This window comes from Pocillopora verrucosa, chromosome 3 (genome assembly GCF_036669915.1).
Source record: "Pocillopora verrucosa isolate sample1 chromosome 3, ASM3666991v2, whole genome shotgun sequence".
Classification (NCBI taxonomy): Eukaryota; Metazoa; Cnidaria; class Anthozoa; order Scleractinia; family Pocilloporidae; genus Pocillopora; species Pocillopora verrucosa.
In genome coordinates, this window is record NC_089314.1 from 25829676 (window position 1) to 25845035 (window position 15360).

General features: G+C 37.4%; 1 protein-coding gene and 2 pseudogenes across 1 annotated transcript; all 3 read right to left on the reverse strand.

Moving 5' to 3' along the window:
- Positions 1 to 1862: 1862 nt before the first annotated feature.
- LOC136279678 (uncharacterized) lies at positions 1863 to 8515 on the reverse strand (annotated as a pseudogene).
- A 402-nt stretch (positions 8516 to 8917) lies between these two features.
- On the reverse strand, positions 8918 to 10017 carry LOC136279679 (uncharacterized; annotated as a pseudogene).
- A 2308-nt stretch (positions 10018 to 12325) lies between these two features.
- On the reverse strand, positions 12326 to 13411 carry LOC136279680 (piggyBac transposable element-derived protein 4-like). Its single transcript, XM_066163616.1, has one exon. The coding sequence runs from the start codon at positions 13409 to 13411 to the stop codon at positions 12326 to 12328; it is 1086 nt and encodes a 361-aa protein (XP_066019713.1).
- Positions 13412 to 15360: the final 1949 nt, after the last annotated feature.

Sequence of the window (15360 nt, forward strand, 5' to 3'; positions counted from 1 at the left end):
AAGAAGCTGGATGAGCCTTGCAGATGGAAGCTTCTCAAAGGGCTAAAGGCTTGTCATTAATTTTCGTCAGAATTGTCGTTCAGTTAGAAAGTGATACGAAAATACAGCCAATAAATTGGGGCCGCACTGATTGATGGATTCCCTACATGGAGCAATAAGCTAGAGGTGTTAGTATTTTCGCTTTCATGACGCAAATTAAATTAAATTTGTCTCATACTGTTTCATACAGAACTGTGAGTTAAAGCAGTGAGTCCTCTGTGTTTTTCTCTATGTTTAAATAATGTACCCTTGATTTTATTTATCGTTGCGTTAAAATCAATTCGTTAATTATTCTTTAAACCTCTTAATGCACTTGTCAGATTCGTTCCTCGACCCCAGTACTTTTCTTCCGCAGGCCCCCAGAGATTGAGATTCTTGAATCTATGCGCAATCGGCAGAGTAAAGCAAAGCAGAACTGTGAAGCAGTTTCTTCTATACATTTAAAGGTTAGTCTTTTCACCTTCTGTTACTATAAATGTTTAGCTTTGTATATCTCAACCTGGTACTTGTTGTGACAAGACAAGAAATCGGATCAAGAGAGATGGTCCTTGAGTCGCCATTTTGATGCCGAAATAGCGCGTGCTTTCGCTTGAAACTTTTATGGCATTTTCCAAATTCCCGGTGGGCGGCTACGGTCTTGAATAGACTTTCATGAACGTAATAAATTGTTTGGCAGTCAGTTATTTTCACTTAATTTCCACTGAAAGGTTCTTGGTATTTTGAAACTTCTCAGGATGTATCGGATTGTAAGCCCTCGTGACAGAATGTATGAAAGCGAGGAGAGCCAGGAAAGGCAGGAAGTCAGGCCACCAGAAGTGGAGAGGTAGTTCACAATCGCAGTGTAACCGGAAAAGTGTTGAAAGAACTTAAGGTAAGTCAAAGTGAATTGCTTTATATGTATGTGAATTTTTGGCCTTTGGCCAAGGGCGGTACTCAAAACAGAGGTCATGGTTTTTGGAAATACATAGGACCTAGGCTGGTGAAGAACTTTTTTATTTGTTTCCTCAACTGGATGAAATACTGGCTGAAAAAATTGGGAATGATTAAGGGCTATAATTACAGCAAGATTTTCCATGAACTGAGCAACTTTTTAACAAATAGACAGTAAAACAGAGGTAACTTGAATTAAACAATGGCATCACAGAAACTTTTTTTTCCGTAATTTAAAAGGCTTCCATACAAACTTTGAAACACTTTTTATGTAGGTCACAATCTGACACCTGTCAACTAGAGAGCAAAAAAAAGTGCATGAACAACAGTTTGCAAACAGACTTGAGTTAATGACTATCACTATCTCCATTCTAATGGTCAATAGTCTTATGGAAAGTATTATTCACCTCCATTGACAATAAATCTCCAAAGATTTACCTTTGTTCAGTTTGAAATGGCTAGGAAAGTCTTTGTAAAGTAAACTCAAATGTATGGGTAGAAGTTGTGAGAGTTGTTTGTTCATTTGCTGCAATGGTGTATGCAAATCTTGTCTTTCTTCCTTCATAAACTGAAGTCAAATGAGATACTTTTCCTAGTTAGATGTAAGGGAGATTTAATGTTGCTTTTACTAAAGAAATTCCTTTTTTTTCTTTTGTACAATTTACGATAGAAAATGTAAATGTAATGATCATAATTAACATAAATTGATATTTTGCCAATACATATTGGAGGCTGGAGGCTGGTGCAAGGTGCATAAAGGGTAATTGGATCATAGTTTGTAAGTTTAGGTTGTTAGTAGGGTGAGGCATTTTGCGGTCAGCCTTCATCGTGTTAAGTGGTTTTTTTCATTTTTGTTTGAGCTTATTATTTTTTACCTAAAATATTATCATATTTGCATCAGGTTTTACTTAGAGCTGTACTCCCATACTTCCTCAAGTAGCTGTTATCTACTTGCCTTGGGTAATATATCTTCAGCTTAGGTAAGACTGTTTCCTCTCTCAACATAACTAAATCTGGTAAGAACAATTCCAGACAACAACTGACCACAAGGATTTCCTAATAATGATTTATTGTAAAAATAAAGATAAAAGAAATGGAGTTTGAAACAACATTCTGATCATATTTGGGGCATTGCACAGTTAATTTCAAATAGATTATTTCAATGAGATTGTGTTGAGCGTGGGATGTTTGCTGCCCATGCTTCATCTTTTTCTATTTTTACAATGGCAACATCTTTTGTGGTCCATACAACAAAAAGACATAATTTTCTATGCGAGAAGTACATCTCCCCCCTGTATTTGGTGCCAATACATATGGTCTTTCATAAGTTCATAGCCTAGCCCAGTCCCACCATGCTGCTGACTTAACAGCCTCTTCTATTGAGACATTTCTTTCTGTATATTGGCACTTCACTTCCAGAACAATTTTATTATCAACACCATCCTGAGATGTCCCAAGGATTCCAAGGGGAATGGAACCAGATGCCTGTTTCTTTGACTGTCTTACCAGTTCTGAGGGTGAATGCTTTGATAGTTTTCTCTTCATTGTCCACGCCCCACTGCACTGTTTTGACTCTTGATAAGTTGTACTCTCCTAGGAGTGGCTTCAGAGGGGATGGAGTGATTCTAATTATCTTTAGGACAGAGCCCAAATTACTGGTTGTAAGTTGACCCTTTCTTGTGATGTGCTAAGCAGGATTGTCTCTTTGGCCAACTGTTGGTGGCTGATCCTCAAAATTTCATCTTCATCTTATTTAGTTATGCAAATCAAACAGTCCAGCTGTTGTTGGATCCCTCTAGCCTGAGGAAATTCCTCAGAGACCATAATTTCCTCAATAGAAGGCATGGGTAGCATGCTGACTTTTAAGAGGCTTAGGGCTGAGCAGCCAACAAAGTTCAGTAAACCTTCCATATTTTTTGAGGTCCTCATACAGTTCAGCTTAATCATCATGTGTTAGCTTCATTAACAAAGTGCAGTAGCTCTAGGCAGAGTAAATAGTTGAGAAACCACTTGATTTGAAAGTGATTGGTCGCACTCTCTTCTCTTCCACCATCAATGACTGATAGAAACAGCTTTTATTTGATAATTCTTTATTTTGACCAATAGAAAAGAGAAATGTATACTGTCATGTGTCATTTGGTCTAACAACACAGGGGAGAGATCAAAACGGTGATTAACATGTTTGTAAGTTAATCACTCACTAATGATAATCTTAGGAAGGTTTCCTTAAAAAGACCCCCCCCCCCCCCACCCCAGCTTTTAAAATGAAACCATAAAACAAAACCATTAAATAAAGGTAAGGTTGTAATTATGCATTTTCTGTATTTGAAAGCACATTTTTAGAAAAAAATAAATTCATCTGTGAATGAATGGAAACTTTATTTAAAACACGGTAAAAATATCAGTATGACAATAGAAAACAAAGGAGAAATTTATCTGAAGTAAAATTTTCTATTAGCTGGTTTACATATTTGCCATGTGGGAGTCCGATACAGAGAGCCATTTATCAATTCTTCTCTTGAAGTTGCGTAGAGATTTTGTAGTGCGTATATCCTCAGGAAGATCGTTTCAAAGAGAAGCTCTGCTATAACTGAAGCTATGCTTCAGGTAGTCAGTTCTTGGTTTCGGCAAGTACAATTTTTGACTTGTGTCACAAAGATCAAAGGGCAGAGTTCTTGTAGTGAACATGTTACAAAGATAATTTGGGGCGAGCTTATTAACGCATTTGTACATAAAATTTGCCTTTTGCTTTGTCCTTCTGACTGATAAGTTATCCTAGCTGAGAGAGTTGAGAAGATAGCTAGAGTTCATATTATAACTTGATTTAGTAATTACTCTAGCAGCGTGATTTTGTAGTTTTTGTAGTTTCTCACACAGCTGCTGAGACAAGCCATCCCAAACAACACTGCAGTAGTCAAAATGTGGTTTGATAAGACCTTTATATATTTTGATAGCGGTATGCAAATTTATGCACTTTGGTACTTATTACGATAAGAAATCTTCCACTGATCGTTGAGTTGAAGACTGGCCCTGATATCATCATATGGTTTGTTATATTAAATCAATACACTTGTTTATTTTCTTGCATTTCGTCAATCTTTGTACTTGTGTTGTTACATTAGGAAGTTTGTTTTTGCACTTCTAGAGGCTAACTCAACAGTTTTCATTGTTGGTAAACCTTTGACATCTTTATTTTATCTTGTTTGGATAAACCATTGAAAGACACCCCAAGCATGCATTTAAATATCATTTATATACACAAATACTACTTATAGATAATATCAAAATCTTTTACAGATGGCTTTTTGTTCAGCTGGGATATAAAACTGTCATCTAATAATTAAAGCTGTCATATTTTGATACTATCCAATTAACACCTAGAATTGGTCTTCTCCATGGTGGACTGCATCATTTCTCCACTGCAAATTGTGATAAACTAGGAGAGTCCAGAACTTCTGCTTCATGGGGTACAATTGTTTTCTCCATATGAAGGTGGGGATTTCAAAGCCACTGGACATACTGAAATGTGGGTGGTAAATATGAAGAGCATGAGGTACATCAGTTTTTGGGGGTTGACTAGAGATCACCATTGCTGGCATTTACCACTTATCACCATTGCTAACATATACCATTTATCCCACTGCCAAATACATCTCCAAGAGATGTTAAGGATGTGGTCTTCTTTTATATGGACTCTTCCAATGTCTTGTTTGATTTTGCAAATGACCTCATAATTTCTCTCTACATCAGGAGGTCTTCTTTGCAGCTATTCATCAACAGGTGGTCTTGTTGCACCTGGGAAATAGTTTTCTCCATACGACATATTTATTTGGCTAGAAGCCAAGCCACTTTTTCATGACTTAAACTCAGTTTATGAAATTTTTTTCTGAAAGGTGGGATTCAGCTTATAGCTGAGTGTTTTAGATGATTTTTTCCCTCCAAGCCTCGTTAAGAAATTGTAAATCATTACTGGTATCTCTTACCCAGCTGAAAGCCATGTCAGTTTCGTAAAGATATTAAAACACACTAAAGACAAGCTGTAAAATGTTGGTCATTGAACTTTTATATACTAGGTGGTAAAGGAGCATTTGATTGAAACTGAACAACATTTGGAAAATGAGAAATATCTAGTTGATGCAGACTTTCCTAAAGCTATTAGAATGCAGTAAAATTCAATACCACAAATTGTTGCTGAGGAAACCCTTTGAGCCCTTTGCCCTTTAGGCAACAGCTCACCAGTTGAACTGCCTTGAGATATCTTTACCAATACCTGCTTTCCTGTGCTCTTGGCTGGGTTACATTTTAGTTATTTTTTTCACAAGAAGGAGTAACTCTTGAAAGTTTTGATCTTGTTTTCTTCTGGTTTTTGTCCCATGCTCTTATTTCCCAACGCACTATTGTTTAAAAAAGTAGTGGTTTTGTTGGATCACTATTACAACAAGGTTCTGAATTGTACCTTACATAAGTAATATTGATTAAGAATTATGGGATGCATGGTGTGTAAAATGCATTAATGCACCTTACATATGATTGTAAGAAACAGCTAGTAATTAGTATTTTTGGTAAAAATGGTACTGAGATAAATACTTAATTAAACTACCATAATATTGTTGATGATCACTTTGATGAACCAATGGGAGCTTTACATAAAGTATGCACAGCTGAAGAGAGAATTGAGATGCTTTTTTTGTCTTAGTCATAACCTTCTATCTCCATGATGCCTCACAGTATTCCAGTCTGTTTTATCTTCATTTCCTCTTTCCTTCCAGTGCTTATGTCATTGCTGCAGTGTTGTAGTTTTGCGAATCCTACTTTGTAATATACTTGCATGTCTTTTATGGTTATATCGATATGTTTGTCTGTCACTGGCAGAGATGACCACTATCATTGGTGTTGTGAGTGCACAGAGGGGTGAAAAGTACAATCCTCGTTGGAAATAGTCTGTGGCAATGGAGGAATGGGATTGGGACTGTGGACTGTATGTACAGATTTTTGCCAAACTTTGCTGAATGTAAATCTTTGATAACCCCATTTGAAGTCAGTAATGAGAAACAGAGGTCACTAAACCAGTGTTCGAGGTAGAGACATGTAGAGCTAAAATGAAGGTATATTCTTAAAGATTGCAGTGTTGCTATGAAGAGACTCTAGTGTTGCTATGGTAAACTAACATGTCAATCAAGGAATGGGTATTTAAAAGAATGAAACCGTTTTTTACCCATCTCAACGAAGGTGTAAAATAGATGCAAAATTAATGGAGATGTTTCTGATGAATTGTTGCTGTAGCTTCACATAATGTGGTTACCAAGTTTAGGCTCTGTGACATTGTTGTCAATGGTATCAAGTCCACTGTACATTTGCAGATTACAAGTGTGATTATTTGACAAATCTGCACATTCTCAAACTTTACTACTTTTCATAATCTACTTCTAAGGAGTGTTCCTTGAAGGAAAAGACTTCGATAAGGACAATATTCTTTACCAGGTGTTTTGGCTAAAGCTTCAAGGAAAGGTCAAACTTTAAATATTGACATTTGATATTTTATGTTTGATTAGGTTTATCTTGTGGCATTGCAATTTTTTGTTGATGTGCAGGTATTGACCTGTTTCATTGAAAGATGATGATGATAATAATATTTAGTAATAACAATCATCATCATCATCATGATCACAAAAACAACAAAAATGATAACAATTAAAAAAGGTCTTAATTAGTGGTTTTAAACTGACCTCTAAATGTTCAAGGTATTTATAAAACAGAATAAACCAAACAACAGAAATAACCGAAAACAGTGTATTTAAAATCAAAAGGAAATTTCTTGACAAAGAGTCTGGCAATGGTATTTTAAAGTTGTCCAGGGTACGTCCTCGTATTGCTCTTTGCAAGCCATGTAATAGGAACACCTACTACCAATGCACCAGTTTGACCGTGATTGCTCGTTGGAAATTCTTGAATGAGCCTGAGAGTTGCAGAGAAGGCCTCATACATGCTCTTCTGAGTTGATTCTCTACTTTTCCCTGAAATGCTTCAATTCAGGTCAATGAAACCTGGACCTTACTTAGGACTAACCTTTCATTGCTCAAGTATCTGTCTGTTGCATGCACATGTGAGCTAATTTTTATCACTATTTTCCAACCAACCAAAGGTTACGGGATGTCAAGTAGTTCTTGAACTTTTCCCAGTTGTTGGGTACATAGGTACTGGTCTGCTCTACTTGTCGTGTGATGAGCTCTACAGATTTAACATGTTGTAGTACAAGTTAGCATTACATCCTTCAAATGTTGTTAGAGCTCTTTAAGGTTTCTAGCATGAGTTGTTACTTCTATTTCTCTAGTATCAGTGGGGTTCATATTGTCAATATCTACTTGATTGCTCTCACATGCCTCATATAGGTTGGATGTTTTCTCTGTCTGTATATTGGATGACTGTTTTGTCCACTTCTTGTGGATGTAATTTTCCCAGGGGGTAGCTTTTCTTTTGTTGTGCTGTCTGGTGATTTTTCAAAATTATTTTAATATTCTTCTCTTTCGAGGACTAGAAGCACGTCTTTACATGCATCCCATTTGTTTGATTTTTGGGCTATCATACAACATTACTGTTGGCAAATTGTTTTGCCCAGTTGTGTAATAAGTTAGAGTACGATGAGTCAGTTTTGCTAATCAGCATAACAGTGAGTAAAATGCACATTCCGAAATTTGTGCAACTTTGAGATTCCAGTCGTCTCTTAACCACACTGTGCAAGATGATGGTAGAGAAGTACCACTGAAACATGGGTGGGTTAAATGGTTTTGATTTCCTACAAATTATACTTTTAAGTCATTTACCTTGGCCTGAAAGTTTCTTTAACCCTTTGTGGAGCATCGTTAACCAAATTACGTAGTACACCATGATGTGCATGTATGGGGTTACTCTTTCCTTTTGGTAGCCTTGACATGATGATCTCAGGGATGTGAATGTGGTAATCCACTCTGACAAGACTGTGTTAAGAACAATATTCTTTACCAGATGCTTTGGCGAAAGCTTCAAGGAAAGGTCAAACTTAAAATATTTGATATTTTTGTGCTATTTTATAGTCATCCAGGGTACGTCCTTTATATTGCACTTTGGAAGCCTTGTAATGGGAACACCTACCACCAATGCACCAGTCTTTTTGTGATTGTTTGTTGGAGATTCCTGAATGAGTCTGAGAGTCACAGGGAAGGACTCATATATGCCCTTCTTAAATAACGCTCCATTTTTCCAAGAAAACACCACACTGAAACCTGGATATTACTTAGAACTAACCTTTCATTGTTTAAGTTAATCTATCTGTCTGCTACATGCACATGTGAGCCACATTTTTATCGCTATTTTCTAATGAACTAAAGGTTACTGGGTGTACAACAGAGTCTCTTCTGGTGCTTTCCTTTCTGGTATGGCCGCCAGCAGCTAGCTCAGGCCTTGGCGTCACCTCATGCTTTACAGTTGCTCCTTCACTGAATTGTAGAGTAGCTGATGCTTTTGCCAACTGAATTGGGCATCTAATCAATAGTGATATCTTCTCTGCCATTCCCTATTTCACTGGCAGCATAGACCACTTGGCAATTCACATCTTTTCCTTAAACAGTTCTGGGGGCCATTTACATGATCTGCGACAAAAAAAATAAAAAGGAACTTAACAAAGAAGCACCTCCTATGATGAATACTACGGAAATTGCGAAAAAAATAATCATCTCATCAGAAGAACATGGTGAATTTGATTGAATCCTTCTTGCAAATTCTACAAGACTTTCCATGGAAACAAGACAGTATCCTACTGGTATTTTACCTCTTGGATCTATGCTTTGATTGGAAGAGCTTTCTGTGAATTCAACAGCAATTTTCTCAACAACTCCAAAGCAGGTTTCACAGGTACTTTCTTTTGCTTCTAAGAGCTTATATCGAAATAAATCTCTTCTAAGTGCATCCTGTTCTACTCTACAGCTGCCTTTCCTCTCCCAGGAAACAAATTCTTGAATACATCATGTGAAACTCTAAAACACTTTCTGTTCAGGACCCTTGTGGTTAAGAGCCTTCAACAGCATAAGTCTCATCCTGTTGACGTTGTTCTGTACAGTGTGCCCTTCAGGTCTTGGAGAATCAAAGTTTCTGGAAAACTACACCAATTTTAATAGATTTTGACCAAATGCATTTACAAATGCATATAACAGACTTAAATTATATATTTGCAATAACTGAAAGACAAATGAGATAAAAAGTCCATAATAAATAATTTTCATTAATAAAGGAATTACCTCAACAACAAAGGGGAAAGGTTTTCTTCTGCTTCCCAAGTATTCTCAAAGCTACTATAGCCTTTCCATTATATGAGGAATATTGTTCCCTAATGAAAGCAATGCCTAATTAGTCTTCATTTTATCTGGACATGTACTGGATAAAAGTAAAAGTTCTTACCTCCAAGTATTCCCAGCTTGCTATCAGCTGCTCTGCTTCATATATCCTAAGGTTTTTACAGGGAGACCTCTTTTTCTTCTTCCTCTCAGGAAATAATATATCGGCTAAACTTAAATTGTGGAGAATATCGATGAAATATGCTCTCGCTTAGGGAGATGACTTGTATATCTTTGTTTTGACTGCACTGAGGGAGAAGGAAAGGGATATTTACATTCTGAAAGAGTTTCAATTTTTCTGGTCCAGTAAGATCTCTATATTCTGGCTTCTTACTCTCCTTGTTGATTCTAAAGTTAAAAGAGATTCTAATACTTTCGATAAATTCTTCATAACTTCTCATGTGTTTCTACTTATCTATTGGGAATCCATCAGAGAATGTTTTTCTTTTCAATAGCATCACCTCTTCTCAACTCCCTTGTGAGCAATTCAATTAAAACATCTGAAATCCTGAGAGAGAAATATAATGTGTCTATGATAACATGATCCATGATCCATGGGTATAAAATCAAATAGTGGTTTTACTTTACAGTTGAATTTCGTTCCAGTGGAAAACTTTATTTCCTCAATAGTCCTAGTACCAAATGTAGGGTCACCAATTGACCACTTTTTGCTTTGTTCCATCGTTGCTCCCTGGTACACTTGCACCACACAGGCATAATCCGCATTTGCCCTTCCTAGACTACAGACCAGTGCTCAAAATTTCCAGTCTCCATCTAAGAAGTATGCAAGCTGGTAGGTGCAGTTATTTGCACTTATTTCCGTCAAGTTTGACATTTCCATCCGAAGGTTTACTAGGCTTTCTCTTAGATTATCATATGTCTCTCTAGTTTTTACAACATCGAGTACGTAATCCCCTTCTCGCCCATTGCCACCTCCTTTTCATTGAGCAGGGTGAAAGTAAAGTTGATAACTGTAAGCCTTTTTCCAATATTTGTTCCATCACCACTAAGCTTTTTCCTAATAGTTTCTCCATCATTGATTTCTCCATTTTGCTGAAGTCTCACAATATGTTCTTGTAAGGATTCTGCAAATCGTAATTGGAAACCCTCAGCATCCCCTTGAGTTGGTCTCAGAGCCCATTTGCTGTTTAGTTCAATAATTCGCTTCTTAGTGGATTAGGTGTTGGGAACGTCATTGGCTTTGATGGCAATTTCATGCAGGGCCTCATGTGAAATATTAAACTTGTCTTTTAGATAGAGCCCCACGTTTATATTATCAAGGTCATCATTGGTAAGTTCTTTTGGATCAGACTCTGTGAAACTCAGTTCTCCCTCTTCAACAAGATTAAAAGTTTCGTGCTGATTATTATCAGTGTTAAGCACTTCAATTTTTGTGGCAATAAAATTGTAGAGCCTAAGAAAGGACAGAGTAGTTTGGCACTCCTCCTTCAAAGGGTTTTTTATTCTCTTCTGGTGATGCTTAGAATGATCATTAAACTTCTTTTTAGCAGGGCGTCTACCTTTTTTGCCCTTGATGATAACCTTTTTGGCCAACTGCATAAATTGTTTCTTATAGAAAGCTCCATTCTTCTCAGCTTTCTTAAGAACTTGTCAGGCTTTCTTAGCAACTCGCAAACGCTTTGCCTTCTGTACTAGTGATCAAACTTTCTATATTTTATATTTGATTTGATTTACCTTGTGATATTGCATTTTCTTGTTGATGGGCAGGCTTGACCTGTCTTATCAAATGATAATGATAATAATAAAAAAAGGGCTTAATTCATGGTTTTACACCAACCTCAAAACGTTCAAGTTATCCATAAAATAGAATGAACTAAACACTCGAAATTACCAGATACAGTGTGTTTTGAAAAATCAAAAGGACATTTATTTACAAAGAGAAAGGCAATGGTGTTTTATAGTCGTCCAGGGTAAGTCCTTTGTAATGCACTCTGCAAGCCACATGATGTGATCACCTACTACCAATGCGCCAGTCTTATTGTGATTGTCTTTTGGAGATTCCTGAATGAGCCTGAGAGTTGCAGAGAAGGCCTTATACATGCTCTTCTTAGGTGATCCTCCATTTTCCAAGAAATTTCTCAATGAAACCTGGACCTCACTTAGGACTAACCTTTCATTGTTCAAGTATCTGTCAGCTACATGCACATGCGAGCTATTTTTTCTATCACTATTTTCCAATCAACCAAAGGCTACTGGATGTCCAGTGATGTAATAAACATGTAAGTTTAATAAACTGGTGGTAACCAATTGTAACCAAAATCATAGTAAGCACAAAACTACCAAATTTTTCATTTTTTTTGTGATAGAGCTTTTAATGGGCGTGGCCGTCGGAAATATGATAGAACGTTTTGTCAACAAGGAGTATCTTATTAAACCTTGCAAGATAGCCATGTGTTGTTTTCATAGTTCTGAACATCCATTTTGTCTTTTTAAAGCCGGCATTCTTTCAAAGCGTTCACTCGCTTCTTGGATTTGTCTACTGTGTTAGCATAGTTGATGCTCTTCATGAGCTTTAAGAATATCTCTTGCTCATCAGAGGAGAGGCCATTTTTCTTTGACTTTGACCAACAGTGCATTGCTTGTAATCTATGGAAATTGCAAATGTACACCAAACTGTTGGGAAATTGTTCTACAAAGGCAGTGATTTCTGGATCGGAATAATCCACCATGAAGTACGTTGATGCCTCGCTGGGTTTCATCCCTTCATTATGGCAAGTGTTTCATTTATAGAGGCTTGATCTTCTGACTGGCACATGAATTCAGCCACAACCTTATATCCCACGTTAGTATGTACACGAACTAAAGAGAGTGGAATTGCGTACCTTGTCATTTTGTACGTGGCGTCCATCAGAACCAGTTCACCAGTGGCATATCTTTGAAACATTCGTTTTTGCCATGGCTCTTGATGAAGTCATCGCAATACTACACGGCTGAAATCGCCTCGGCAAGATCACCCAAATCAACTCCTCCTACATGGAGTTGTACAGGTTAATCAACTGTGGCTGTGCGATGTTCTGCCTTTGCCATTGTCCTCGTGACTTCACCCTTCTCTCTACCTGTCCAATTCCCAAACCCTCAGGGAGAGTTGAGAGTAAATGTACCAGCTTTCGGTCCTTCCATGTCACACAGATGAGGTTTCCACTTTGACGGAAAAGCGATTCTCCCCTGACAAGGCTTTTGACCTGCTCGCATTGCTGGTCAACAATGTCCTGAGGTAGGTACTTTCTATTTCCCCTCACTGTTCCACAGGCTCTAATTCCCTTTTTTTCCAGTTCTAGAAAGAGAGGTACATTGGTATACCAGTTGTCAACAAACAATTTGTAACCTTTGTTGAAATAAGGCTCTGTTAGCTTTAGAACAACTAGCTGAGCCAAATCCTTGCTTGCTGCTGGACCCTCTTTTCCAGTGTAAATAGAAGTACCAAGTACACAGCCAGATGTTGAATCTGCTATAACAAAACCTTTGATTCCAAATCTGCTTCTCTTTAAAGGCAAAAATTGTCTGAAGTGAAGACGGCCCTTGAATTTGATCAGTGTCTCATCAAGAGATAAATTCTGAGAAGGCGCATATACAGCCGTAAATTTGGGCACAAGAGCATCTAAAAATGGTCTAATTTTCCACAGTTTATCCCTGTTGGGATCTGTCTGGTTTGGGGCATTGCAATTATTTACAAAGTGGAGATATCTCATAATGTGAAGGTAGCGGTCTCTTGACATAGTGCTAGAAAACAGTGGAGTTTTGGTGACCGAATCAGTTGACCAGTAAGCTTTCAAATTGCTTTTTTTGACAAGACCCATTGCCAATGTGAGCCCAAGCCAAGCCTTTAGCTCTGGAAGGGTAAAATCGTGGAGATCACTCAGGGAATTGTCCTCAAGCTGCCGTTTTTGATGCTCAAACCGTTTGGTCTTACGAATAATCAGCTGATAAATATCATGAGTAAACAGAAGTTGGAAGCAATCCAAACAGTTACTATCATTGTCCATTTCTACCCTCATACCAACCTCTTCTCGAAAATTTATGCCTTCTGGGGGTTGTATAGCAGATGTCCATCTCATATTGGAGTAGTTTTGCTCCTCTTCATCGCTGTTTTCATTTATCCATCACTTTCCCCTTCTTCTTCATCGCTATTTACCTCTTCATCGCTGCTATCGATATTGAAGGCGCTTCATTGTCAGAATCCACGTAGGCGATTCGTAGAAATGCTCAGGCAAGTCATCTTCGTCCACAAAAGTTAATCCCATCGATTCTGCAGCCGCCATTTCGATCTTTTTCGCTAACAGATGTCTTACAAATTTTTTGGCGACGCCATATTTAAATGGCAGACGCGATATCGGCAACAACTGGAGTAAAAAATTCGGGAAAATTCGTATTTCGATGTTTCGAAGAGCTCTTTTCGCTGAAAATGAGCTTCATTTTATTATCCAGCGGTTTAATGCATAAATAGCCTCAGTTCCCCACGGGCATGCTTTAGATAGCAACAAAAATAGGTGATGTAATTTTCTACGGCTGTGTCTGTAGTTCGTCCCCCAGGGGTTAACGTAATTAATAAAGCTTTAATTTTGGAATATAGTGTGCTCATGTTTCTTAATACCAGCAGTTCTTGCATTAGTTTACTGGTGAGATTCACCTTGTCTTAGTTAATAATTTATGTAGTAATATTAAACCAAAAATTGTGACATACATATCAAGTCACAGTCAAGTGTAATTCTACAGTTTTACTTTCTTCTTTTCTTCATTTCGTAGAATTTCTTTACCGCTCTATCACAAACACTTTCCTCATCTACATGATTTTTGGATGCATAAGAACTGTACATCTTACATTCATCTGCACTTGGGGACATTTTATTTCTCAATGCCCCATGAATTCGATTTTGTGCAGAAAACCCTCTTTCACAAGGCAAAGAAGTGAGAGTCATTGTTTGAAAAACTTGTGCTAGGGTAACAAATGAAGGAGTATGTCATCGTAAACACCTGGCTTTGCACAGTTCATGAAGAGGTTTGTCCTTGTTACTATTAAGAGTACTTGTTACTTGTAATAGTACCAGTTCCCCGCATCAGAAGGAGACATTTTTTGGCAGAAACAATGAAAATAAGACTGGAACTGAAAACATTCTCTTACATGGCGGGAAAAGCAAATTTTAGACCTATTTTGGGGGGGTTTTGGGACTCTGGCCAGTCAGAGACAAGGATTTTAATTTGCTTATCCAATTAGATTAGTAAAGTGCATTCGATCTCTGGTAAAAATTTTTTTATTGTACTGATTGTACAGAAATATTCAGGGAAAGTGAATTGTGGGGTGCTTTTGGTTAGTGTCATAAACCAGTTGCAAAGTTGAACACAACAATAAGTTTTAATAGTTCAACATCTTAGTAATGTACTTGATACAATGGCAGTTGCCAAAACAACTAGTAGGACAAAATTGAACAAACCGATATATTATGTTTTACAGTAGTTTACTTTGGAATTCAATAAGAAACTTACATAACTCAACATGCCAATGTATTTCGTGGTCCACTTTTAAAAATTAGTTTTTAACGAGATTAGGAACCATCTTCCTGTCCTTCCAGCCCACACATGTAATTGCATCTTTCTGCCGATATAGGCTTTCTTCTCTATTCAAGCCTTTTACTTCTCCACTGCCTGGATTAGTTATGTCTTTTGGAAGCCCTTTCCTGTTCGATTGGACTGTCCCACAAGCAAGTGTGCCTCGTGAACTAAGCTCTTGGAACAGAGGCACTGAAGAATAGTAGTTATCCATGAATAACACGTAACCCTTGTTTTAAATTTTACTGACAAGGACATACCCACTACTCGACTCAGCTAGAGTGAACCATTTGAAGCCAAAGCGGCTAGGCTTGATTGGGATAAATTGGCTGAAGTAAATATTCCCTTTGAAATTTAACAGAGTTGCATCAACTTCCCAATTTCTCTCCGGGTTGTAAACTTCTGACAACCTAGGCAACAAAAAATCTAAAAGCTTCCTTACCCTGCATAGCTTGTCATA